This window comes from Hypanus sabinus, chromosome 2 (genome assembly GCF_030144855.1).
Source record: "Hypanus sabinus isolate sHypSab1 chromosome 2, sHypSab1.hap1, whole genome shotgun sequence".
In the NCBI taxonomy this organism is placed as follows: Eukaryota; Metazoa; Chordata; class Chondrichthyes; order Myliobatiformes; family Dasyatidae; genus Hypanus; species Hypanus sabinus.
This window is the reverse complement of record NC_082707.1, coordinates 31007205-31034643: the sequence shown is the minus strand read 5'-3', so window position 1 is coordinate 31034643 and position 27439 is coordinate 31007205. Positions and strand designations below refer to the sequence as shown.

Genomic DNA, 27439 nt, shown 5'->3' with positions numbered 1-27439 from the left:
ATCTTTATCCCTAATAGGTACGATTAATGCTATTAAGATGGTTATTTTACCTAAGTTTTTATATGTTTTTCAAGCGATACCAATTTTTATCCCGAAATTTTTTTTACTAATGCTGACTCTAAAATTTCTTCATATATATGGCAGAATAAAAATCCCAGGTTAGGTAAAATATATTTACAGAAGACAAAAAAGGAAGGTGGGTTAGCATTACCTAATTTCAGATTTTACTATTGGGCAGTTAATATTAGATATTTGTTATGTTGGTTGAAAGATGGGGGTGGATCTTTTGGCCCTTGTTGGGTGAGTTTAGAAACTAAATCGGTATCAGCTTATGCTCTGGGTTCTATTTTAGGGACTTCTCTCCCTTTTGCTCTTTCTAAATTGCCGAAACGAATTGCCAACCCGATAGTTAAACATACTTTGCGTATATGGTTTCAATTTCGGAGATTTTTTGGGTTGACTCAATTCGTTTTAAATAGTCCTATTGTATCTAATTGTTTTTTTCACCATTCCATTATAGATCAAGCTTATTCGGCTTGGAAAACTAAGGGATTACTAAGATTTTCTGATTTATTTTTAGACAATTGTTTCATGTCTTTTGAGCAATTATCCAACAAATATAACTTGCCTAGATTTCATTTTTTTAGATATTTACAGATTAGACATTTTTTAAGTTCTGTACTCTCTACATTTCCAAATTTTGTGCCTTCAGATATTTTGGAGAGTTTATTTGAATTAGACCCTTTTCAAAAAGGGCTTATTTCAAAACTTTATAATATAATTATGAAGATACGTTCAGAGCCTCTTTATAAGACTAAAAAGGATTGGGAAAGAGAGCTTAGTCTTAGTATTTCTAGTGAGAATTGGGATAGAATTCTTCAGTTAGTTAATACATCATCGTTATGTGCCAAACATTCATTAATACAATTTAAGGTCGTACATAGGGCCCATATGTCCAAGGATAAATTAGCTCATTTTTACTCTCATATTAGTCCTATTTGTGATAGATGTCATTCTGAAATTGCATCTTTAACTCATATGTTTTGGTCTTGTTCATTTTTGGAGAAATATTGGAAAGATATTTTTGATATTATTTCTGCTGTTTTGAATATCGATTTACAACCTCATCCTATTACCACAATTTTTGGTTTACCAATGTTAGACTCACTGCATTTATCTTCTTCCGCCCGTCGAATGATTGCATTTCTAACTCTGATGGCTAGAAGATCTATATTGTTGAATTGGAAAGAAATTAATCCTCCCACTGTATTTAATTGGTTCTCTCAAACTATGTTATGTTTAAATTTAGAAAAAATTAGAAGTGGTACTTTTGAGACTTCTGTTAAATTTGAAAAGTTATGGAGACCATTTATTCAACATTTTCATATGATGTAATATGACCCTATGCCAAGTTCATTTGATTTCCCAGCTTTTAGCTTATGTATTTTGAGAGGACCGGAAGTGACGGCATTGATGAATACTTATTTTTGTGAGATATTATAAACAGCCCCCTTTTCTTTCTCTCTTTTTTTTGCTTCTTTTTGCTTTTATATTAGTTATTAGATTAGATTAGCTAGTTTTGTATTATATATATTTTTTTTTATTTTTTTATTTTTTCTGTTTTCTTTATATCATATATTATGAAATATTTAGACTTACCATGTTCATACATATATTTTATGGCTTATGTCTTGGTAAACTCATTTATGTTGTAATTATTTATGTTTTTTTTCATATGTAATGGAATTTGTATGTTGGTAATTTCTTTATCAATATATCATTCGTATTCTGTCCATATTACTAATATTAATAAAAAGATTTAGAAAGAAAAGAACAAAAGATTTACCATTAGTGAGATGTGTGTGTATTATGTTGGTGCCAGACACAGCACAATCCCCTCTGATTTGATTTATCACTAACAATGCATTTCACTGTATGTTTTGATGTACATGTGACAAATAAAGCTAATTTTCTTTGTTTATGTGTACTCTGGAAGCCCAGATTCTTCATTATCTCTTTCACTCAAGTCTCTGTAAAATAGTCAACCCCAAAAGAGCCTGATGGAAAGAGTAAGGTTGCAACACAACATGATTCATTCTAAGACAAGAAAATCCACAGATTCTGGGCACAAACCATCTAAGCAACACACACAAAATGCTGGAGGAACTCAGCAGATCAGGCAGCATATCTAGAAAAGGGTGAGCAAGTTCTGATGGAGGGTCTCAGCCTGAAATATCAACTGTTCACTCTTTTCCATAGATCCATGAATCATTCTAATGTCATTTTGCCTGTTAAAATAATCCATCTTAGAGACACAATAGGATTCAAAAAACTGCACTCAGTTATATGCAAATGTTAAAAGCAGTACTTTATTCTGTTTCAGTAAGAGTAAGTCAAAAAGATCCCACCATACTTGAGAACTAGATTACAACAATAACAGCTAGATTTTCTGCAGCTTTTATACAAAGTAACAATAACAATCATGCAGGATTCAATGTTAGTTCCATCAGAATTGTGCTGGTTTGCATATTAAAAAAATAGATTATTTGTGCAATGTAATGATATCTATTTAATATAAAAGAAAAATGAAATCAGGTTAACCGTTATTTTTTGGCTGAGGAGATGAGATTATCAAGGGTTACTGTAGAATTCAGTTTTCAGTTGTCATTGGCATGTTCAGAAATCATGATATAATTGGTGTTTTTCTGTACAAGAGCTTAATTTTTTTTGTGGACAGGAATGATTTATCTGCTGTCATTTCTCCTTGATGTTTTGCAGAAACAGCTGCAAACACCAACGATTATTTGCATCACACCAATGATTATTTACATCACACTGACAATCACCTCCAAAATCCCAACCAAAAGAAGCCGAATGGAAGGGATCCAGTGAATTATCTTCTGCAGCCCTGTATGTACCACTGAGTTTTGAACATTGGTTCAGCTTTAGTACCGGAAACCAGCGATTCATTGATAGGGTCTCTGCTAAAATTGGTGCTTGATAGATGCGTTGGTTCAGTTTGAGAGTCAGTTTAATTATTCCACATTTATCTTCCAGAAACCACTTCAAATCAAATCCCAGGTTTGAAAGAGAACTACAAAGAAAAAAAATAAAGATTAATATAATTGTACAGATATTTATCATTCCCATCCACACATCCATTTTCTCATTTTAGAATCCATAACTTTACCTTACATATCTGACCTATTTATTTGCCTGTCTAAATGCCTCTTAAACTAGGATTGTATAAAACTCCAGTGCCTCTTCTGACAGCACATTCCAGATGTCAACTATTCTGAGTTTAAAAAAAAAACATTTTTTCCTCAAATATCTCTAAAGCTCCTTTACTGCCATGATGAGGTCACTCTCAAGTTGGAGGAACAATACTTTATATTCTGTCTTGAAGAAGTTTCTAACTCCTTCCAAAGAAGTTTAAAACTCTTGTTTTTGTCACCCCTTCTATAGGTTGTGACTACCTATCTTTACTATGCTTCTAATTTTGTATATGCCCATTAGGACACACCTCAGCTTCCTTTGCTCCAGGAGAAACAAACTCAGCCTATCTATCCATCTGAGTAACTAAAAGATTTCTAACCCAGAGAATATCCTGATAGACTTCCATGCACTCTCTCTGCAGTAGTGTGGTGACCAGATCTGCAAAGCTGACTTCCCAAAGTCCATCCCCTCAATCCTGTCAGGATTAAACACCACCTGTTTGCTTTCCACAACTTTCATGTCATCCACCAACTTGCTAATCATGCCTCCTACTTTCACATCCAAGTCACTAATATACTATATATCACAAACAACAACGATCATAGCAATGGCCACTGATAACACCGTGGTTAGCGAAACGCTTTACTGCATCAGCTGTAAGATCAGGGTTCGATTTCTGCCAAATTTCTATGTTCCCACAACTGCATGAATTTCCTCCAGGCTCCCAACTTCCCTCCCATATTCCAAAGACGTACGGTTAGTGAGTTGTGGGCATGCTACGTTGATGTCAGTAGCGTGATGACGCTTGCGGGCTGCCCAGCACAATCCTCAATGATTTGATTTGACGCAATGCACGATATGCTTTGATGTTCATTTGACAAACAAAGTTAATCTTTATCTTCAGGGGTCCTTTCACCAATAACCGTATAACAATTACAGCACGGAAACAGGCCTTCTAGTCCATGCCGAACACTTACTCTCACCTAGTCCCACTGGCCCGCACTCAGCCCATAACCCTCCATTCCTTTCCTCTCCATATACCTATCCAATTTTACTTTAAATGACAATACCGAACCTGCCTCTACCACTTCTACTGGAAACTCTCTGACCTCATTATTTCATTTGAAAGCTGATGTAGGTTTGATGAGCTTCGTCGCCTCTTTTTTCATCATTATACAATAGGAAATAAAATTGGGTTATTGTTGTAACATGTACAGTACTGTGATGCAGTGAAAAGCTTGTCTTGCATACTGCTCATAGAGATCAGATCATTACACAGTGCACTGCAGTAGAATAAGGTAAAGCTACAACAATGCAGAGATGGAAGCCTTCACAGTTACTCGCTTGTTTTCTAAATGAATTACACCATGATCCTGCCTGGACAGCAGATATAACAACTGTCAAATGTTTTCAAGGGCAGGGACTTTTCCCTGCTGACCCTGCTCTCTCAGACAAAACCAAACTAGCCCTTTTTTTCATTGTGCGAATTTACTAAAAGGTGGCATCCCTTATCACACCTTTGATTTTAAGCCTCACAGTGGGGAGAGGGGTTGGACCAGAAAAGTGGTTGTTCTTTACCCTCCGTCCATGCATTGAAATCTTGTTTTTTTCTTAGCTTTGTTACACCCTCTTCTTATTTTGAGTATTTAATTATTAAGTATTAAATTCTATTGAAGTATAAAGACAGATTTTCTCTGCTTCGAACTGTGATGGAAATATGATAAGCCACAATAATCAGTGAGCTGTAAGTCTGAGCTCTGCAATATTGGGTGTTAAATTTATTTACTTACTTAGTTGAGATACAGCACAGAAGAGGCTCTTCGGCCCATTGAGCCATGCTACCCTGTAACCCCCAGTTAACAATAGTACATAGTCATTTACAGTGACCTATTATCAGGTACATCTTTGGACTGTGGGAGGAAACCCGAGCACCCAGGGAAAACCCATGTATTCCACAGGGAGGACATACTAAGACTCCTTACAGCGGACTCTGGAATTGAACAACACACTCTGACATCCGGAGCTGTGATAGCATCACACTAACCTCTACAAAGAATTGTTAACCCTGCATAAGTGTTTTTATATGGTTTAGTGTACCACACATGCTTGTAAAATTTTAGTTGATCCTTAGTTATAAAGCACAGTAAAAGTATATTTGACTTCTGCCTTCTGTTGAAAAGCTACAGATGCCGACACTGTGACTTGCTGCATTGCAGACCAACAGCCTGTACACAAGGGGAGAAAGTTAAACCAAGCACAGCAGAGGAGTGCAACAACACTGATAAGTGCAATTAGTAGGAGCTGGATGTCCGAACAGGAAAATAATTTTTATGGAACTAATATATGAAGTTCGTCGACAACACAACAAAAAAAATCAATTAACTTATTTTGACTTAGACTGAGTATGTTGTGTATTTAATATTTAAGTAATGTTTGAGTAGCATATATATTGTTTGATTAAGCATTCTTGTTTGTTTAAATTACTCCTTACGGATTACAGGTATAAATACGTGAATTGCATACGTCATTACTTTACCACGTAAACACTAAATTAGACCCACATTCCAGGATTCCCGTGTCATACTTGGAATTAGTTTAATGCTTTGAAGTTATAAAGCATAACAGAGTGATTCAGATTCAGATTCAGATTCAATTGATTTTTGCACGTGCCCCAGTTCTGCTATTACAGTTTTGTGCCTTCCGAGCTGCTAAAGACACGAATACAGCAGCAATAATCTGCTTTAAATTGAAATATGCAGTCAGAAACATCCACTTTAAAGTTATCAATCTGTGAGAGGAATCAGATGGGAAAATCTGCCAATGTTGGAAATCCAAGCAACACAAAATGCTGGAGGAACTCAACAGGTCAGGCAGCATCGATAGAAATGAATAAACAGTTGAAGTTGATGAGACCCTTCATCAGGACTGGAAAGGAAGGGCGGAGATGCCAGGAAAAAAGGTGGGGGGGGGGCAGAGGAAGTAGTACCTGCTAGAAGATGATAGGTGAATCCAGGTGGGTGGGAAAAAGAAAAGGCTGGAGAAGAAGGAATTTGATAGGAGAGGAAAAAGGACAATGGGAGAAAGGGAAAAGGAGGGGTACTGGGGGTTGGTGTTAGGCAGGTGAGGAGAAGGTGTAAGAGGTCAGAGTGAGGAATAGAAGAAGGGTGAGAAGAAATATTTACCAGAAGGAGAAATTAATGTTCATGCCATAAGGTTTCTCCTCCACCCTCAGAGCGGCCTCATTGTGGCAGAAGAGAAATCCATGGACCGACATGTTGGAACAGGAACAGTAATAGAAATTAAAATGCTTTTGGATGGAGATGGAGCAGAGGTGCAAGACAAAGCAGTTACCCAATTTACAACGGGTCTCTCTAATGTAAAGGAGGGCCCATCAGGAACAATGGACACAACAGACAGCCCCAGCAGATTACGGGTGAAGTGTTGCCTTACCTGGAAGGACTGTCTGGGTCCCCGAATGGAGGAGGTGAATAGGCAGGTGTAGCACATCAGTCTCTTATGGGGAATGTGCCAGGAGGGAGATTAGTGAGGAGGGAAAAATGGACAAGGGGATCACTGAGGGAGTGATCCCTGCAGGAAGCAGAAAGTAGGGGGGAGATAAAGATGGGTTTTGTGGGAGGATTCCATTGAAGATTTTCTCAGTGAATTTCCCAGCAGCCAGCCATATGAATTCCTGTCACCATTCTCATTCAGTCATGTTGTCTATGACCTTTTTTTGCCATGATGAAACCACTCTCAGGATGGAGGAGCAAAACTTCATATTCCATCTGGGTAGTCTCCAACCTGAATGAATATCAACTTTTCCTTCTGGTAAATAAAAATCCCTCCCCCTTCCCTCTTATTCTGTTCCCCACCCTGGTCTCTTTCCTCTTCTCTTCACCTGCCTATCACCTCCCCCTAGTGTCCTTCCTTCCTCCTTTTCTCCTATGGTCCACTCTCCTCTCTTATCAGATTCCTTCTTCTCAGCCCTTTACATGTCCCACCCCTTTGCTTCGCCTTTGAGCTAACCTCCTTCCCCTTCCCCACCATTTTATTCTGGCATCTTCCCCCCTTCATTTCCAGCTCTGAAGAAGGGTCTCAGCCTGAAGCATTGATTATCTACTCATTTCTATAGATGCTGCATGACCTACTGAGCTCCCCTAGCATTTTGTATGTGTTGCTCTAGATGTGGAGAGATTTTCCCTGGCTAGCTCTGTGAGAAGTGGTCTATAATCAGGATCACAGTCTCAGGATATGGGATAAGATATTTTGGACCGTGGTGATGAAGTAAGCCTCTGACAATCTCTAACACCAATTTGGGGAGATCAAATTGCTGGTTACACATAATAAAGACATAAAGGGCATCAGCGGGTATAGGGAGAGAGGATTATGGTACTTCGACAGAGGATCAGTCAGCATCATTCTGAATGACAGAGCAAGTCATCGTAGCTATCCCTCGAGGTCGAGGATGATGGTCTTCGTTCCGTTCAGCCCACAGAGCGAAGACACCTCTGCATGTATTTGTTTAACGTGTACTTGATGTTGCATTCCAAGAAGCACACCATACTTCACAAATCAACCGATTCCAATGGCATGGAAACCATAACGATTGGAGCTGATGGATTTGTTGCAGCCTTCATCCGCCTACACAGCCGTTGAATTTTCAGTAGCTTTGTCCACCTGTTCCACCATTGAGGTCTTGGTTGGATTGTTTTTTGTCAGGGACCTCACCCTCGACCTTACCGCCATGCGTGACCCTACCAAGAGCGTAGCTGCAGACGGCATTGCTCTCAGGATCTCAAGACCACACAAGCTTCTCCACCATGACAAGGTGACAGGAGGACAGAGCAAGATCGAAGGGCCAAATTGCCTCTTCCTGCTCCTACTTTTCCATGGTCTAATCAGATTACTGCAGAATGTGAAAGAGGTAGGTTTAAAGTACTGAGACGCAGAAAGATTAGTGGGAAGAAATTTCAGACTTCATAAAGAGTGCAATTAAAATTGGGGATGCTCCAGAGGCCAGGACGAAATAGGCACTGATATCTCTGAAAATGATGCAGCCAGAAGAGATTGCCGAAAAGTTACGTCATAGAGCGACTCTAAATAAGGATGAGATTCAAAAATGCCACGTAACTTAACTGGGAAACAACAAGAATATTCACAGTCAAAGTAAATTTATTATCAAAGTACACATACATGTCACCATAAAAAAGTACTACTTTGAAATTGATATTGAAATAACTGATTGAACAGAACTAGTTGCCTGTGACTGACACAGAAATAAAGTATTATCTGGATAGACATAACGATAGCTAATTTTGTTCTTGTTTATCCCTCCTTCTCTTTTTGTGTAAAAATATAATTATGCACAAATTCAAAATGAAAGTTTCTAGCTAAATTTTATGCTATCAAAGAACATAAATTTCTAAACTTGTAGGAACACTGCCCTCAAGAGGTGTGCCCTGCTGTTAAAGTCTTAACCGAAATCAAATTAATTAGAACTAGATGTTGCATCAGACTTCAAGAAACCTAACCTGCTATCAGGTTTCTACTGAACATTTTCACATGACTTCAACAATTTTACTTCTACAATATGAAAGTCAATGCCTGAATCATCAACATGCATCCAAATTTACAGGCAGAAGTTGTCTTACTGGGATGCTGGAGCAGAGGTATGTCTCTACTAAAAGAGGTGTAAAGTGCTCCTTCCCTCTGCTAGCCTGCAGGTCACCCTCGGGCAAGGTGTAGCACCTGCTTAGCCCCCTGATCAGGGTCACATGAAGCCATGCACACGTGGTGGATGGTTGTATTGGCAGCTGGTGCATATCACATGTCCTGGTTATGTGACCACTGACATCAGATAGACAATCTCTGAAGAGTATTGATACTGGCTGGGGTCACCCTGTAAAGACACTGTGCAGAAGAAGGCAATGGTAAAGAACTTCTGCAGAAAAATCTGCCAAGATCAGTCGTGTCAAAGGTCATGACCACCCACGTCATACGACACAGCACATAACAATGATGATAAGTTGACTTGCTAAACTATTTTGAAACTAAATAAAATACTGGAATATCTGATGTGATATATTCACAAGACGTCATCATATTCCGGAATTAATTAAGTATCCCAATTTGCTCTCCTACCAGGATATATCATTCACATGCAGTTGCAGTTCAGCTGCTTTCGCACTTGTTAAGTTTGTATTGATCTTGTGCCTGTTCTCATCCGCAATTACAATATTTCTAATTTAATTACTTTATGGAAGGAGATAGAATTCTACTAAAGCTGTTGAGAATATTTCATTTCTTGCCCTGCTGTGAAATATCTTACCAAGATCCATTTTCCAAAAATGCCAAGCAGCAACCATTCATGACATGACAATGGGTTTCTGAAATCTCTTGCCATTTTCATAGGCCATGATCAGAGGCATTGTGTTCAGAATAGTAGCTAGAATCATTAGTCAGGAGGCTACAGCTGTTAAACAAGCATTCCTGTTTGCTGACAAACAGCAATATCACCAACAGGAAATCTGGGGCCAATGGATTTCAGGATGAATGAGTCTTGAAACATTGCAGTTATGTATTAAGTTAAAAATTAGACTCAGGACTTTCTTAAGAAACATGATGAAGCAGTTACGTTTACAATAAACTCTACTCTTGGTTTTAACTCCACTAAATGATTAACATCAACATCAGCAGTTCTCTCGGTTAAGTTCAGAACTCCCTTGATGCTTGTTCATTCCTCGTGAACAGAAATTTCAAAGTTTAAAGTAAATTTATTATCAAAGTATGTATATGTCATTATATACTACCTTGAGATTTATTTTCTTGCAGGCATTCACAGTTGATCAGAGAAATAAAATAGAATCAATGAAAATCTGGACACAAAGACTGGCAAACAGCAAATGTGTAAAAGACAAACGGTGCAAATAAATAAATAATACTGAGAACATGAAGGGGTTGTAAACTCCTTGAAAGTGAGTTGAAAGGTTGTGGAAGCAGTTCAATATTGAGTTGTATGAAGCTATCCACGCTGGTTCAGGAGCCTGGGTGTTGAAGCGTAATAACTGTTCCTGAACCTGGTGATGTGGGACCTAAGATTTCTGTACCTCCTTCCCAATGGCAGTAGCAAGAAGAGAGCATTGCCCAGATCGTGGGTGCCCTTGATGATGGATGCTGCTTTCTTGTAGCAGTGCTCCCGGTAGTTACGCTCAGTGGAGGGGAGGGCTTTGCCTGTGTTGGAAACCTCTGTTTTTTAATAATACTTTTTATAAGATTTATACTTTTTAACAAACTCATGTATTTTTCACACTCACTGGCAGAATAAACTAACAGTTTACCACCTTTCTCACTTTTCATTGGTTAAGTATTAGCACATTACTTGGATGATGTAATTGTTTTAATTATGTAGCTTATTACTTCATCATTATCTAAGGAATTTTCTTTATCTTATCTATAAAAGTGATAGATTTCTCATAAGCATCATCTTTTATTCCTTTGTCTTACACCCTTTGGCATTAGCACCCCTCTTGGCATCTTTTCTCAGCTCTTTATTTAGTTTGCTTAGTACGTGTTTGTTTGTTTGTACTCTAAAATAAACAGAAATCTTGGAATTAAGACTGCTCGCCATTTTTGACTCAAGGGAGAACCCTAAGGATGGAGATAGCCTGAGCTGTATCCACCATGTAAGGTGCAAATATAAGATATTTAGGACTGTGATGAAGAAGTGAGCTGTGAAAATTTCAAACACCTGAGGTAGGGAAGATCAAGGAAAGGGAGAACCACTGCTTATTTAGCCTGAGACCAGTAGTGAAGGAAAACTCTAAAACTAATCTCTAGGAATGTGATAATAAGACATTGGGCAGAGTCATCATGGATCTATACAAGGAAAGTACAGGTTGACAAATCTATCAGGTGTTTCTTGAATCTGCATGTGGAGAGGTAGATAAGAGAGGAACCTGTGAATGTAATCCATTTGGAGTCAAAAGAGGCTGCAAAGAACCAAAGCTGAGTGAGCAAGAATGTGCAGATGAATTGAGGCTCCACTGGGATCTTGAATGAACAAGCCAATGGGCAGAGGAATGGCAACTGGAGTATAATTCAGATAATTGCAGGCTGTTGCTTTTTCGCTAGACAGAGCAGGGCAGGTGTTTCATAGCAAATCACAAGGCCTTAGTGAATGTTGTAGAATAGAGAGCCCTGGGGGTTCAAGTACAATGTTCCTTGAAACTATCCACACTGGTAGACAGTGTGGTGAAGAAGCCTTGATCACTGAGGATATTGAATACAAGAGTGGGGATGTCATGTTACACTATATAAGACATTGGTCTGGCCACATTTAGACTACTGCATACAGTTCTGGTTGCCCTGCCATAGGAAGCCTGTTAAGATAAGAGGGGAAAGATTTAAAAGAGGGGCAACCTTTTCACACAGAGGGGGGCTACATATGGAACAAACTGTTAGAGGAATTGGTAGAGGTAGATACAATTATGACATCTAAAATGCATTGGGAAAGGTACACGAATAGGAAAGGTTTAGAGGCAGATGAGCCCAATGTAGGAATGTGAGACTGGCTCAGTTAGGCAGTTTGATCAGAATGGATAAGTTGAACTGAAGGTGGTTTTGCTCTATGAGTGTAATACTATGTTATCCACTTTCGTAGGAAATGTAGAAGAGCTCGATCCTTTTTTCTTGAGATTGAGAAAGATTGGAATTCTTGAAAATGAATCACAGAAAGTTAACATGCAAGTGCAGCAAGCAATTAGAAATCTGAAATTAATCTATGATACAAACAGATGGACCACAAGAGCAAGAAAAAAAAACGTTCTTTCCAAACATCTTCAGAGACTCCATACCTGAGTACAGGGAGGTTTTCATTTGCTAACCTTTTGGTACTTGTGAAAACATATTAAGGATAAGTAACTTTAAATTATTTAATATCTTTCATTACCTTAAAGAAGCCAAAGATCTTTCAAAAAAGAAATGCTTTTGATATATGGTCATGTTGAAATAGAATAAACCAGGCAGTTTCACTAACCTAATTTTGGAGATAAGGGGATTGCTGTATAAGACTATAAGACACAGGAGCAGAATTAGGCCATTTGTCCAATAGAGCCTACTCCACCATTCCATTATGGCTGATTTCAGCACCATTCTCCTGCCTTCTCCCCATAACCTTTAACACCCTGACTAATCAAGAACCTATCAAACTCTGCTTTAAATATACCCAATGACACGGCCTCCATGCTGTTTGTGGCAATGAATTCCACAGACGTATGAATCTCTGGCTAAAGAAATTCCTCCCCATTTCTGTTCTAAATGGATATCTCTCTATTCTGAAGCTGTGCCCTCTGGTCCTGTAGGAAACATCCTCTCCATATCCATTCCATCTAGGCATTTCAGTGCTTAATAGTGAAATCACACCTCATTCTTATAAACTTCAGTGAGTACAGGTTTACAATAATCAAACACTCCTCATGTTAACCCTTTCATTCCCAGAATAATTCTTCTGAACCTTCTCCAATGCTTTATGAAACCATAACCTACATCCTTGTTCTTATATTCTTGTCCTCTTGAAATGAATGCTAACATTGCATTTGCCTTCCTTACCACTGACTCAACCTGTAAATTAACCTTTGGGGAATCCTGCATGAGGACTCCAAGTCCTTTTGCATCTCTGATTTTGGACCTTTCTCCTGCTTAGAAAATAGTCTACGACTTTATTGCTTTGATCAAAGTGTATGACCATGCACTTCCCTCCACTACATTCCATCTGCCACTTTTTACCCACTCTCCTAATCTGTCTAGGTGCTTCTGCAGACTCCTGCTTCCTCAACACTACCTGCCCCTCCATCTACCTTCATATCGTCCGTAAACTTGGCCAGAAAGCCATCAATTCTGTCATTTATCGGTAACTTGAAAAGAATTGGTCCTAACACTGATGCCTGCAGAACACTTCTGGTCACCAAACTAAACAGAAAAGGTCCCCTATGTTCCAGCTCTTTGCACCCTGCCAATCAGCCACTGCTTTATCCATGCTAGTGTCTTTCCTGTAATACCATGGGCTCTTATCTTGTTAAGCTGCCTCATGTGTGACATCTTGTCAAAAGCCGTTCTGAAAATCTAAGTATACAACATCCACTGACTCTCCTTTGTCTATAATACATGTTATTTACTCAAAGAATTCCAACAGATTTATCAGGCAAGATTTCCCCTTAAGGAATCCATGCTGATTTTGGTCTATTTTATCACATGCCTTCAAGTACACTGAAAGCTCATACTTAATAATGGACTCTAACATCTTCCACTGAAGTCAGGCTAACTGGCTACATTTTTCTTTCTTCTTCTGCAACATCCCTTCCTTCTTAAGGAGCGAAACATCATTTGCCATTTTTCAGTCCTTCAGAACCATTCCAGGATCTGGTGATTCTTGAAAGATCATTCCTAATACCTCTACAATCTCTTCAGCTACCTCTTTCAGAACCCTGGGGTGCAGTCCATCTGATCTAGGTGACTTATCTACCTTCAGAACATTCAGGTTCCCAAGCACATTTTCCTTAGTAAAACAACGACACTCATTTTTGCCCTCTGACACAATCGCGTTTCTGGCATTCTGCTAGTGACTTAACACAAAATACTTTTTATAATAATAACCATATAACAATCACAGCACGGAAACAGGCCATCTCGGCCCTCCTAGTCCGTGCCGAACTCTTAATCTCACCTAGTCCCACCTACCCGCACTCAGCCCCTAACCCTCCACTCCTTTCCTGTCCATATACCTATCCAATTTTACCTTAAATGACACAACTGAACTGGCCTCTACTACTTCTACAGGAAGCTCATTCCACACAGCTATCACTCTCTGAGTAAAGAAATACCCCCTCGTGTTTCCCTTAAACTTCTGCCCCCTAACTCTCAAATCATGTCCTCTCGTTTGACTCTCCCCTACTCTCAATGGAAACAGCCTGTTCACGTCAACTCTATCTATCCCTCTCAAAATTTTAAATACCTCGATCAAATCTCCCCTCAACCTTCTACGCTCCAATGAATAGAGACCTAACTTGTTCAATCTTTCTCTGTAACTTAAGTGCTGAAACCCAGGTAACATCCTAGTAAATCGTCTCTGCACTCTCTCTAATTTATTGATAGCTTTTCTATAATTCGGTGACCAGAACTGCACACAATATTCTAAATTTGGCCTTACCAATGCCTTGTACAATTTTAACATTACATTCCAACTTCTGTACTCAATGCTTTGATTTATAAAGGCCAGCGTTCCAAAAGCCTTCTTCACCACCCTATCTACATGAGACTCTACCTTCAGGGAACTATGCACTGTTATTCCTAGATCTCTCTGTTCCTCTGCATTCCTCAATGCCCTTCCATTTACCCTGTATGTTCTATTTGGATTATTCCTGTCAAAATGTAGAACCTCACACTTCTCAGCATTAATCTCCATCTGCCAACGTTCAGCCCATTCTTCTAACCGGCATAAATCTCCCTGCAAGCTTTAAAAACCCACCTCATTATCCACAACACCTCCTACCTTAGTATCATCGGCATACTTACTAATCCAATTTACCACCCCATCATCCAGATCATTTATGTATATTACAAACAAATTTTTAAGTTCATCTGCCATTTCTTTGCCCATTACTACCCCTCCAGTGTCATTTTCTAGTGGTCCAATATCCACTCTCACTACTCTTTTACTCGTTATATATCCAAATAAAGGCTTTCTGTTCCTCTTTTATTTGATTTACTAGCTTATCTTCATATTTCATCTTTTCTCTCCTTATGGTTTTTAGTTTCCTTTTGATAGTTCTTAAAAGCTTCCTAATCCTCTAAATTCTCACTATTCTTCGCTATATTATATGGCCTCTCTTTTGCTTTTATGGAGTCTTTGAATTAATTTCCTTATCAGCCATGGTTGCTTCATCCTCCCTTTAGAATAGTTCTATCCTGCACCTTCTGAATTGCTCCCAGAACCTCTAGCCATTGCTGTTCTGCCATCACCTCAACCAGATCTACTTTGGCCAGCTCCTCTCTCATTCTTCTGTAATTCCCTTTACTTCACTGTAATACTGAGATATCTGACTTCAGCTTTTCCCCATCAAACTGCAGAGTGAATTATATCATATTATGATCACTAAGTGCTCTGGTACCTTAAACTCCCTAATTAAATCTGGTTTGTTACACAAGACGCAATCTAGAATAGTCGATCCCTTGTTGGGTTCTACCATAAGCTACTCTAAAAATACCACCTCTTAGGCACTCTACAACTTCCCCCTCTTGGGATCCAGCACTAACCAGCGTTTTGTGATCTACCCGCATTGTAAATTCCCCATGACTATCATAACATTCCCCTTTTTACATGCCCTTTCTATCTTCACCTCCTGGCTACAATTCAGAGACCTGTATACAACTCACATCAGGGTCTTTTTACCCTTGTTTTTTTTAGCTCTACCCACAAGGATTCTCCACCTTCTGTTCCTAATGTTGCCTCTTTCTAAGGATTAGATTTCATTTTTTTTACCAACAGAGATATCCTGCTCCTCTCCTGATGCAATTTGTACCCTTAGATGTTAAACTCCCTACTATGGTCTTCTTTCAGCCACAAAGCAGTGATGACTAAGTCATACTTGCCAGTCTCTAAATGCAGCTCAAGATCATTGATGTTATTCTGGCACCTGGGAGACAACATACCATTCAAGTTTCTCTTTCACAGACACAATCTGCTCCTCTAATTATGGAATCCCCTATCACTACTGTGCTCCTTTTCTTCCCCTTTTGCTTCTGAGCCATAGAGCAGACTCAGTACCAGAGACCTGGTCACTGCAGCTTTCCCCAGTATGTTGACCTCCAACCAACAGAGTCCAGAGCAGGATTCTCATTGAAGGGAATGGCCGCAGGGGTACTCCACACTAATTGGTTAGACTAGGTCTGAATTACTGAAATTTTAGAAAGGTTATCTGTTTGAAAAATAAACTGTTCATTGTGTGGTGGTGGTGGTGTGGGGGGGGGGGGGGGTGGCATAGTTAACCGAATGATAAGGCTTGAACTTGCAATTACAGACTCAGAATGAAGGTTCAGCCGTTTTTGAAACAGAAGGAAAAATCATTTTTAACTAGAAGAATGACAGTTCTTGAAATAGATGCTCAGTATTGATTAGTCAAGACAAGGATTAAAGTAGGTAAGGAGTGATTGATGCCCATGGTCAGCCATATCCTTATCAAATGATGGAGAATATTTGACTTTTCAAACTTCTGGTAATTGCACAGCACCCCCCCCCCCCTTCACCATCCCCATTTCCCTCTTTCACCTCATCTCCTTACTTGCCCATCACCTCCCTCTGGTGCTCCTCCCCCTTCCCTTTTTTCCATGGTCTTCTTTCCTCTCTTATCAGATTCCCCCTTCTCCAACTTATCTTTTTCACCAATCAACTTCCCAGCTCTTTACTTCAGCCCTCACCCACTTCCAATTTCACCTATCACCTACTACCTACCACCCTTCCCACCTCCTATCTTCTCACCTATTTCTTCCAGTCTTGATGAAGGGTCATAGCCCAAAATATCGGCTGTATACTCTGTTCCATAGATGCTGCCTGGCCTCATGAGTTCCTCCAGTATTTTGTGTATTGTTGGGAAGACTTGAAGGGCTGAATTCTAGTATTTTTTATATTCTTACATATGTGTACATGTAGAGAGCATTTGTAGTACATGGTGCACACAATAGTTAGAGAGAGGAATATATCTGACTTACATGAGATTGAATTTTCAAAGAGCATAAGATTTGCTGATCACCACCAAAGACAAACTAAACTCAGACCATCTAATTAGTTAATGCATGGCAGTGATGATCTCAATCCTTTGAGCAAATTCTGGCCCTGGAATGAGAATTGGGATTCTTCTAACATCATTGCAGAATAATAAATAAATGATTGTATTTCTTCAATTTCTGTGATAATTATCCTCTCTTATCCATTGTCGGGGTGGTGGTAGAGGCAGAAATATCAGGGACATTTAAGAGACTCTTAAGGATAGGCACATGGATGAAAGAAATTGTTGAGCTATGTGGAAGGGTTAGATTGATCTTGGAGTAGTTCAAAAGGTTGGTGCAACATTGTGGGCCAAATGGCCTGCACTGTCTATGTTCTTCCTCCTTTTTTTCCATCCACTCCCTCTCTGCAGCTTAGTGACCCTTTCGATTTTTAATATTCCAATTCTGCTGACATACTGTAGACCTGATTAACTCCATTTCTCTCCCCATGGATGCTTCTTGCCCTGTTGAGTGTTTCTCCAGCACTTTCTCCTTTGAATACAGTAAATTTAATAGCCTGTCCAGCAAAATTATTTTTTGGTCATTCGCTGAGAGTTCCATTTATACACGCCCCATTGCCATGCAAAAGGCAACACAAGAAGTGGAAACAGGAGTTTCCACTTTCTACCAACCAATAAAACCACAGTTGATATAATGTTTGGCCTCTATGACATTTTCTAGACACATCTTCATGATCTCCTGATGTGCAAAAATTCTATCCATTTCAGTTTTATTCTCACTGGCTGAACTGCCTCAGCCTTTTGTAAACTGTTGCAATGACATACAATGATTACATAAGGAAATTTTGCATGTGTAAATGACTGACCTCCCCCACTGCCCTTAGGCTCTGCAGCATTATTTTGGATTTTCTCATTTTGATGAATTCCAGTGAGTATAAACTAATATTACTTTTATCCAAGTGTGTGTCTCTTATGTAGTTTCAATCTAGGAATCAACACAGAATGTTTGCCAGCAACTTCTTAATTTGTCCTCAATTGCAATATTGTTAATTACCAAATTTCAAGCAAATTTGTAGATAACATGTGATTTGGCAGGAATTAGCCCCATGTTAGATGCAACTATATTGTGTATTTTTGTTGCCCACAATATAGGTTGGTAGATTTTTGGGATGGAAGCTGTTTTCCCTTCAAAAGAAAATAAGGGAAGTGGGTGACGGAAGAAGAAAGGTTCTGCAGAAGAACATGAAAGTGTAAGATTCGAAAGAGAGAAGCTGTGGGTGGGTAAGCAGACAGGTTTTCAAAAAGGGGACTAAAGAGGCTGCAGATGCTGGAATCTGGAGCAACAAACAATCTGCTGGAGAAATCCAGCAAGTCAGGCAACATCTGGGACAGGAAAAGAACCCTACATGAGATACATAAAAATCATTTCAGCGAGATCAGACAAATTTGACAACCCGTCCATACGGCAAGAGGGAAATAAATGCTTTTGAGTTAAGAGGATATTTGTAATAGAAATAAATTTCAAATGAGATCTAGGGATGTCAGAGAACTGGACTAAAAACGTTAATAAGGAAGAGAAAAGTAACTGAGCAATAAGGGTCGTGAATTTGGATTCTCTCTGCAGATGCTGCCTTCTTTGCTGAACATTTTCAACATCCTGTTATTATTTTGGAGGTTGACCTCCTGTACTACAACATCACGTCAAATGTATTGTCAGGTGCACAAGTACAGTGGGGTGCAGGTACCCTGCAAAACTTGATAGCAGCAGCATCATAGGCTGATAGGCACAGACAACACACAGAACATAAATTATACACAAGTTAGAGAAGACAATGAAGAGAAAACAAAAGGAATTGTGTAAATCAAAGGAGACGTGAGAGCCTGCAGCTGCTCGAATCCAGAGCAACACACAAAATGCTGAAGAAACTCAATAGGTCGGTAGCCTCTGTGCAGGTCAAAACCATTTGCCAGGTGAAGGGACTGGTCCCAAAATGTCCACTGTCCATTTTCCTTCATAGATGCTGCCTGACCTTTCTGGTTTTTGTGTGTGTTGATCTAGGTTCCATTATCTGCTGTCTTTCTTGTACCTGCGTTTCTCCAGCACTTTGTGTGTTGTGCAAAACAAGACATTAGTAGCAACGTGTCCATGGTGGTCCTTTGCTGAGGTAGAGTTAGGTTACGCAGGTTGCTAGGCAAGTAGCTACTCAAGTTCTGATTTCTTCATTATTAGTGAAAATGTTTTCCAACGCCTTCTTCAAGAGATTGTGAAACTTCTCATGACATCCCATGGAAGTCAAGTTCCATCATCCCACCCCCATTCTTCCTTCCTCCCCTTCCCACATACCCCCTCATTGCCCACTCCCTTCCCCTCTCCTAACCATTCCCCCCTTCCTCCCACTGTACAGCCTTGCCATCCTCCCCCTTCCACTGACAATCCCCCATTCCTTCTCCCTCCCCCTCTGCTCTCCCCACCACTTCACCTTCCCTCTCCCCTCCCCATTCCTAATTCTCCCTCGCCTCCTCACTCTCCTTCCCCCTCTGCCGCCCCACTCTCTCCTCTCCGCTAAACAGCACTCCCCCTCTTCCTCTCCCCATTCTCTCCTTCCCCTTACCTTCCTCCCTTTGCCCCTCACCCTACCCTTGCCCACCTCCCTTTGTCCCTCTCCCTCCTGCAGACTCCTCTCCCCTTCTCCCCACTCTCACACTCCCTCCTCCCCATCCCTGATCCCCTCACCCCACCTCCTCCCCTACCACACCTTGCCCCACCCCTTCCCATCCCCTCGCCCCGACCCTCTCCCTTCCCCACACCCGCTCCACCCCTCCCCTTGCACCCCACTCCACCTCTTCATCTCCTCCCCATACCCCACCCCTCCCCTCTCCCTCCTCCCACGCCCCTCCCACTCCTCCTCTTCAGTCTTCACCTTCCCTTCTCCCTCCGGTCTGTGGTTGCCGTCCCCTCCCCAGCGGAAGTAGTGGGCCTTTCCGGTTGGGAGTGTGCCCACCTCTAGTCCCTCCCCCGACTCTGCTGCAGCGCCGTGTCCTCTCCGCTCTTCTGCTCGATCATCCGTCTCCACGGTGCCGTCCGTATGGCAGCCAAGCGAAAGCAGGAGGAGAGGCACCTGAAGCTGCTGCGGGAGATGACAACGCTGCTGCACAACAGGAAATGCTTCGATTGCGACCAGAGAGGCCCGACCTACGCCAACATGACCATCGGCTCCTTCGTCTGCACATCTTGCAGCGGCATCTTGTGAGTACGAGAGCCCGGGGCAACCAGGCCTCTTTCCTCACGCTGCCGGCGGCAGGATGTAGAGGGAGGCTGCACCATCGCAGGGAGGGCGAGAGGGCGCGGCTCCAGAGGGAATAGGTGAGGGACGCACGCCAGAGGACGGGTGGAAGGAGTGTCCCACGGACAAGACACGGTCTAGGAACAGGAGATGGGGAGGAACAGTTGAAATAAAAGGGAATTGAAATATGGATTCTAGGATGTTGAGGAAGAACGTAGCAAGAAGAGTAGAAGTAATTTCAGAGAGGTTGCGAATTCGGTCCATCTCTTCGCATGACTAAAAAGTAGGGATGGAAAGAAGGTATGCTGGCAAAAAAGAAAGGGCTAACATCATAGAGTCAAGAAGTTGTGGAGAAAATGGTAGCTTTGAAATCTGGCTACTCTGCATTGCTAGAGGAGATGCTTGACTACTGACAGAATCTTAACTGCACGAATTTGATTAACCTTGTTTCTTTTCTCATTTATAAGAAATAGAACATGTAGGCGAAAGTAGCTGCCATCTTGACTGCTCCATTGTGTCTTAAATAGGCTGACTTGCAGTGCTCCAGGAGCAACTATTTGTAGTGTAGAAATTTTGGGTAGACCCAAGCAATTATCTTCATGCTCTGTTGAAAACTCTAATCCCCAACCTCCGAGTCCATCTGTGTTTCCTTCTGTCTGAAATTGGTAATAATTCAGACCAAGCCCTGTTCACTTAAAATACTTGTGCTCACAAATTTGTACTGATTTGCCAATGCCTCTATTTTAAAATACTTAGACTTGTTTATAATTTATTTGATGCCGGTGCCCCTGTCTATCTTGGTAACTTTCTTTAGCTTATTTATTTTGCAAAGCATATGGCACCTTGATTTTTGCTAAATTTATTGACAGTACAGTGACAGTACCTTTAGTTGCCTTGGCTCCAAGCTCTGGAATTGCCTCACTAAACCTCTTTGACATTTTTTCATCCTCTTAAAATAGTCGTTAAGGTATATCTACAAGAAATCTTTTGGTCTTCTGCTCTAACATCCTGCATGGAATGGAGCCAGGTTTCATTTGCTGCAACTCCTGTGAAGTGCATCTGAATGTTTTGCCACGTTAAAGGGCTGCATGAATCTTCTGGGTGCACTCCACGGAGCTAATATATTGCAGGTGGGGCACATTCCACCAAGTTGATAGAACGAGCAGATTTAGCAGTAAGTTGTGGAAAAAGAATTTGCACTCTTCATGCATATTTGGTGGGGGTCTGAAATTCACTGCCTGAAAGAGGGGGATGGGGGAGACAGAAACCAATCCAGAAAAGTGTCTGTAAGAGCTTTAGCAGCATGAACTCTGAGGCACAAGAGATTCTGCAGATGCTGGAAATCTTAATTCCCACACAAAATGCTGGAGGGATTCTGCAGGTCAGGCAGAATCTATGGAGGAAAATGAAGTTGACATTTCGGACCAAGATCCTTCATTAGGACTGCAGTTATTTACAAGTCAATTATGTACGCTATAGGATTGTTAATTTGTTGATAGTCATGGTAATAAAGCATAGAAACAGGCCTAACAGGTTACCCTTAATCACTCACTTACACAAAGTTCATTTTAATAGAGTCATAGAAAAGTACACTACAGAAACAAGTCCATCTAGTCCATGCCAAAACCATTTAAACTGCCTGCTTCCATCAAACTGCACTGGGACCAAAGCTGACCATATCCGTACTATCCATATACCTATCAAAACTTCTCTTAAACATTGAAGTCGAGTTCACATGCACGCTTGTGCTGGCAGCTCATTCCGCACTCTCATGATACTCTGAGTGAGGAAGTTTCTCCTCGTGTTCTCCTTAAACTTTTCACCTTTCACCCTTAATCCATGACCTCTGTTTGTAAACCCAACCCCCCTCAGTGCTAAAAGGCTGCTTACAGTTACTCTTATCTATACCCCTCATAATTTCATGTATCTCTATGAAATCATCTCTCAATCTTCTAAGTTCCAAGGAATAAAGTCCTAACCTAGTCAATCTTAGTATAACTCAAGTCCTCCATGCCTGCAACATCCTTGTATGTTTTCTCTGTACTCTTTGAACTCTATCCTCTTGGTAAGTGACCAAAACTGCACACAATACTCCAAGTTAGGCCTCCCCAATGTCTTGTACAACTTCAATATTCTCTCCATATTTCTATCGTCTCCCCCAGATTCCTACTTTCAGCTGGACACCAGGGGCAATTTACGGCACCCGGTTAACCCATCAAATTACAAGCCCTTGTGTTGGAATATCCAGCAAAAGCCCAGGCGGATCTACAAACCCTGAACAGATAGCAGCAGAGGTCAGGAATGAACGAAGGATTCTGGAACTTCATGGCAATGGCTTGTTATCTCTGCTTCCCTGTAAAGTGGTCCCGAAATACAAGAAGCAAATAAGTAACTAAATATTGTGCAAAGTTATACCATCCATTTGGGGGAAAAAAACAACATGCAGATGGTAATAGAGTGCAGCAGAATTTGAAAGAGGATGCTAAAAGTGTTCTTCAGTATAAATCAGAGGACTGATTTGACTGATTTAGTTGAAATGTTCGGAAGCTAAAGGCCAAAGACAGTGAAGAAAGCGAGAGAGGGCCATTGAGTATTAAGAAAGAATAGATTGTGAAGCAGCCAGTTTAATTTTGGAGACAGTAGCTTTGTGGTGTGCCAATGGCCAGAATTAGATGTCAACTGTTTAGTTTTATATATGGCTACTTTAGGGGCTTTACTGTTCCCTGGTTGCTCTGTCCCCAGTTTCCAATTTGATCAAGAAAATTAAAAACCTCGGAACACTTTAATCTGAGTTTTCACTGGTGTATAATTAGCACAGTATAATTTCTGGGGAAGGAACACAGGATCACTGTTTATGTCTGCGTTATTCTTCATAACAGCTCCTTAAAGAAAAAAAACGTATGTCTCTGGAGAATTATCCAGTGTAAAATTGAATAAAGCAGAGTGTGCCAGAATTCCTAGGAATAGCAAAATAAGCCTTTCAGAAATGCTTTCTATTGAAAGTCAAATGTGGTGTAAAAATAATTCAAAAAAACTAGCGCAACCTGCTCAAAGGCTTACAAAGTGAATGCATATATCATTCAGATGAGGTCATGTTCTATTAAGTATAACTCAGTTTGCACCTGTGTGAAATATGCAGAAACTCGTTATTGGCACTGTATTGATGGGTTTCGTAGAATCTCACAGTACAGCCGTTGCTGTGGTAAATCCTGAATAAATACAGTTAACCTGTAGCTTTAGTAAAACATTTATGGTGGAGACACAGTTGGGACTGAAAGGTCTGGACAGTCTGCTTCTAACTGGTTGAGTCTAAAGTCAGATTATTTCTATACTGTACACAATGTCTCCGTGGAGGAAGAGGGCAAATTGGCCTTACGCTTCTAAGAGATTATGGGTATTTCCTGTCTGTATATTCTTAGGTGGTCTAAATTTACTTCTCTCTGATTTTAAGTTAATCATTAGGTGAGTTTTGTGTATTTTTGCGTGAATTACGTTGTGTGAAGAAATCTAATCTACCTCCTGAATAGCTTGGCTCTGATTTTAAAATTGTTTCTCTGTCCCAGATTTCTTGATCAGAATTTTCTTTCATTTCCTCTGAAAAATACATTATGTGTAATTGTCAATACTTAAATTTTGATATTCTAGGGAAATAGTTTCTGTATAACCTCACCATTAAGAGGCCTGAACTTATGAGTCTGTATCCCAGTGCTTCGAACGCCAGTATCACTATTTTAGGTCGCAGTGCCCAGGACTAAATATAGCACTTTGCCATGATCTAATTGGTGTTTCCTGCAAAGTTTCCGTTTATTTTCTAATGCTCTCACCAAGGCTGATATTCTGTTGGCTATTTTTTTGCACGGGCGTTAGTGGAGCCCGAGGATGATGGGAACTTGCAATCTGTCAGTGGAGTATGGCAAAACAGTGATAAAATTGCTGAAGGAATTAGTGGGCAGCATGATTAAGAGAACTACATTCCCAGTGATCACCAATCGGGATTTAGTTCTTGCTACTGCCTGGAAGGAGTTTGTGTATTCTCCCCGTTTCCCCTCGGTGCTCCGGTCTGCTCCCCCAATCCAAAGATACACGGGGTTATACGTAGTCGTGTGTATGCTGGTTGGCATCAGAAGCATGGCTACGCTTAAGGGCTGCTCATCACAATCTTCACTGATTTTGGGATGACACATTTCGACATGTTTTGATGTTAGGTTAGGTGGCATCCGTCGGTCTCGAGAGACCATGGATCTACGCCTGGAGTTTCCAGGGCGCAGGCCTGGGCAGGGTTGTATGGGAGACCGGCAGTTGCCCAAGCTGCAGGCCTTCCCCTCTCCACACCACCGATGTTGTCCAAGGGAAGGGCACTAAGACCCATGCAGCTTGGCACCAGTGACATCGCAGAGCAATGTGTTGTTAAGTGCCTTGCTCAAGGACACAAACACAGCTGAGGCTCAAACCAGTGACCTTCAGGTTACTAGTCTGATGCCTTGCCCACTAGGCCACGTGCTAACACATGTTTTGATGTACATGTGATAAATAAAGCTAATATTTAATTTTTAAATCTTTATTTTTAATGGTCATTTTCAGGCAGTCTTTGATGTTAGCCTTCTTGGTAATGGTACCATTTGTTGACATACCCAGGTGGGTCTGAGAAAGATCTGATGGGCTATGTCCCACTCTAAACCATGTTTGAAGTGGGTTAATACAATTGAGTGAATCACTTACTACCTTTCATAGGTATTGTAAGAGGAACTGGAAATATATATTAGCCACTCATGGTAAAATATTAACAACTTTATTCCTGATGGATATTTTGAGCTCATTGGACTTCTATGGCCGTCCACTTGTTAAATGAAAGAATATGTAGTGAGTGTACCAATTCCACATGGTAGCATTAAACTCTGATGGTCAAAGTATGCGTGCAAGTAAAGAGAGATTATCTCTTCATAGTGTGATACATTTAAAATGGTTAGCAAAAAGAATCCCCTGAACCATAGTTCTTTTATCCTTTTCTAAATAGTCTAATTTGATGGGAGAATAAGAATGATTAATACGTTGTGCACTGTAATTAACAAAACAAAGGCTGATACATACAAAAGTTGTAGTTTATACATAAAAATCAAGCATTTTTGCACAAATTGTAATGGCAGCAAATCAATTTTGCTTTAAATCTGTAGACGAGGGCTGAATCCTCCACATAGAGTCAAGTCGATCTCCATGACCACCTTCACGATGCAAGAAATTGAATTTTTGAGAACACATGGTAATGAGGTAAGTGTGATTAAGCATTTGCATGAATTTATTTACTTTGTTTAATGGGTTGACCAAGATTTGACTTGATTTCCATGTCTTTTGCCCTGCATTTTGAGACTTAGTCCCTTGCATGACACTACATCCATCCTCTGTAATCTGCAGAATTTCCTTTGGTAATTTGTGAGCCCTTTGCTTTTATTGGTAAAGGATGATATTTGAGGTCAGTCCAGTTGTGCTAGCCTTGAGAATGCTGGAAGATCAAGCCTTTCTTCCAAATTTAATCATGTTAAAGAGGCTTCTAGCTGGAACATCTTATTGGATCTTTTTTTTTAGATTGAGTATGTTTAAGCAATTCACATTTTGCACCATTTTTCTATTATGAAGAATCCATTTCCTTGTCTAGTTATTTTAAGTAAAATTATTATGAATAAGAACTCTGTCAATTAAATGCCTCTGCTTCATAAACCACAAGGCCACATGTCTTACCATGCTGACTGAAATAGAACCCTGAAATCTTATTAAAAGTGTGACATGCCTATCTGCTAACCTAACTCATTGAACCAGCTTATTTTGAGGAAGAATATTCTTGTCTTTCTGGGCCATCTCAAATCATATTGAATGTGGAGTCCATGTTGGAATTGGAATTGTCACTGATTAAATGAAGGCAGGTTCCCAATAGTAATTTACAACTTCAAGTTGAAGTCTACACACTTCTGCTTGGGGCTTGCAACGGCTATATTGTTGCATCAAAGTGAGCCTTTCTGCTGCTGCATAAATTATTCAGGGTAGGGTTAGGCTTAGTCAAAAGCTCCTGAAAGCTGGGGCCGGAATGAAAGAGCTGCTGCCTAAATTTAAGAAAAGCCAAACATGTATTTTATATTGTTCCTTCTCATCTTCGCTGAATAACGTTGTTCATGCTAATCTTTCCCCTTCTCTGCCATATGTGATTGCCATGTACTTAGTTGAGATGGTAGGCTCTCTGCTATGTCTAATGTGTCTAAAACAGATGTGCCAATATTTTTCCACATTTACAACTGACATGCTGAATTAAGCCATTATTCCAAAATTTCAGCTGCTACCTAGTGGAAATGCAAACTTGTGCCAAATAGAAGAATGGAACTTCAAAACCTTTTGCAGCTGTGTTCTGAGTCTGTGTTCTTATTGTTGGTGTGGTTTTATAAGTCTGACTTAACCCTTAACTTTTCATTCAGACTTTGGATTTGAAAGATGTCATTCACACATGCTGATCTTTTGTGGTAATTCAGGCTGTGGTTGTATATTTAAGATGCAAAATACTAAGGCTTGTTACCAAGTAAAAAGTTGATCTGATATATTAGTTAACTGTACAAAGTTGAATGAAACTTCAGATTTGAAGATGTTCACATACAGCAATGCTTCCTGTCTGTGAATGCCTCTCACACCCTCCTGGCTCCTTGTCAATGATTTGATCTTCATCTTTTGTCAGTGTCATGATTTATTTTATTTATTTATGTGCAATACATACAGCGCAGAATAGGCCCTTCTGGTCCAATGGCCCTGATTTAATGCTAGCCTAATCACTGGACAATTTGCAATGAGTAATTAACCTACCAACTGGTACATCTGTGGAATGTGGGAAGAAACTGAGCACCTGGAGGAAACCCAGGTAGTCACAGGAAGAACTCACAGGAAGAACGTACAAACTCGTTACAGGCACCAGCTGGAATTGCTAACCACTATGCTGCCGTGCTGTCCCAATTAACTGATGTTTTCTATGTGGTCTGTGCCTTTGAGTCTTGAACTCTTATTGTTGAAAACTGACATTCTTAATGATCGTGCCTCGATTCTGAAAACAAAAGAGCTGGTCATTCACGTGCTCCTGTCTATGTCAACAATGTTGAGTTTGGGGTGGGGGGGGGGGGGGTTGAGATCTTC

General features: G+C 40.3%; 2 protein-coding genes across 6 annotated transcripts in view; one reads left to right on the top strand and one right to left on the bottom strand.

Annotated features, from left to right (window-relative positions):
• Positions 1-2408: 2408 nt before the first annotated feature.
• LOC132407685 (thiamine transporter 2-like) overlaps positions 2409-27439 on the bottom strand; it is a 105543-nt gene continuing 80512 nt past the window's right edge. The window contains exon 6 of the mRNA XM_059994551.1: positions 2409-3094. Coding sequence (XP_059850534.1) covers positions 3066-3094 — 29 coding nt within the window. The 3' untranslated portion in view covers positions 2409-3065. The remainder of the gene's footprint in view (positions 3095-27439) is intronic.
• agfg1a (ArfGAP with FG repeats 1a) overlaps positions 20015-27439 on the top strand; it is a 64692-nt gene continuing 57267 nt past the window's right edge. For 2 of the 5 annotated variants that reach the window (XM_059994503.1, XM_059994494.1), the window contains exons 1-2: positions 20021-20241; positions 25450-25543. In XM_059994503.1, the coding sequence (XP_059850486.1) occupies positions 20081-20241; positions 25450-25543 (255 nt within the window). In that variant the 5' untranslated portion in view covers positions 20021-20080. Of the gene's footprint in view, positions 20242-25449; positions 25544-27439 lie in introns of all 5 variants that reach the window. The other 3 variants (XM_059994478.1, XM_059994469.1, XM_059994488.1) reach the window with 3 other exon arrangements.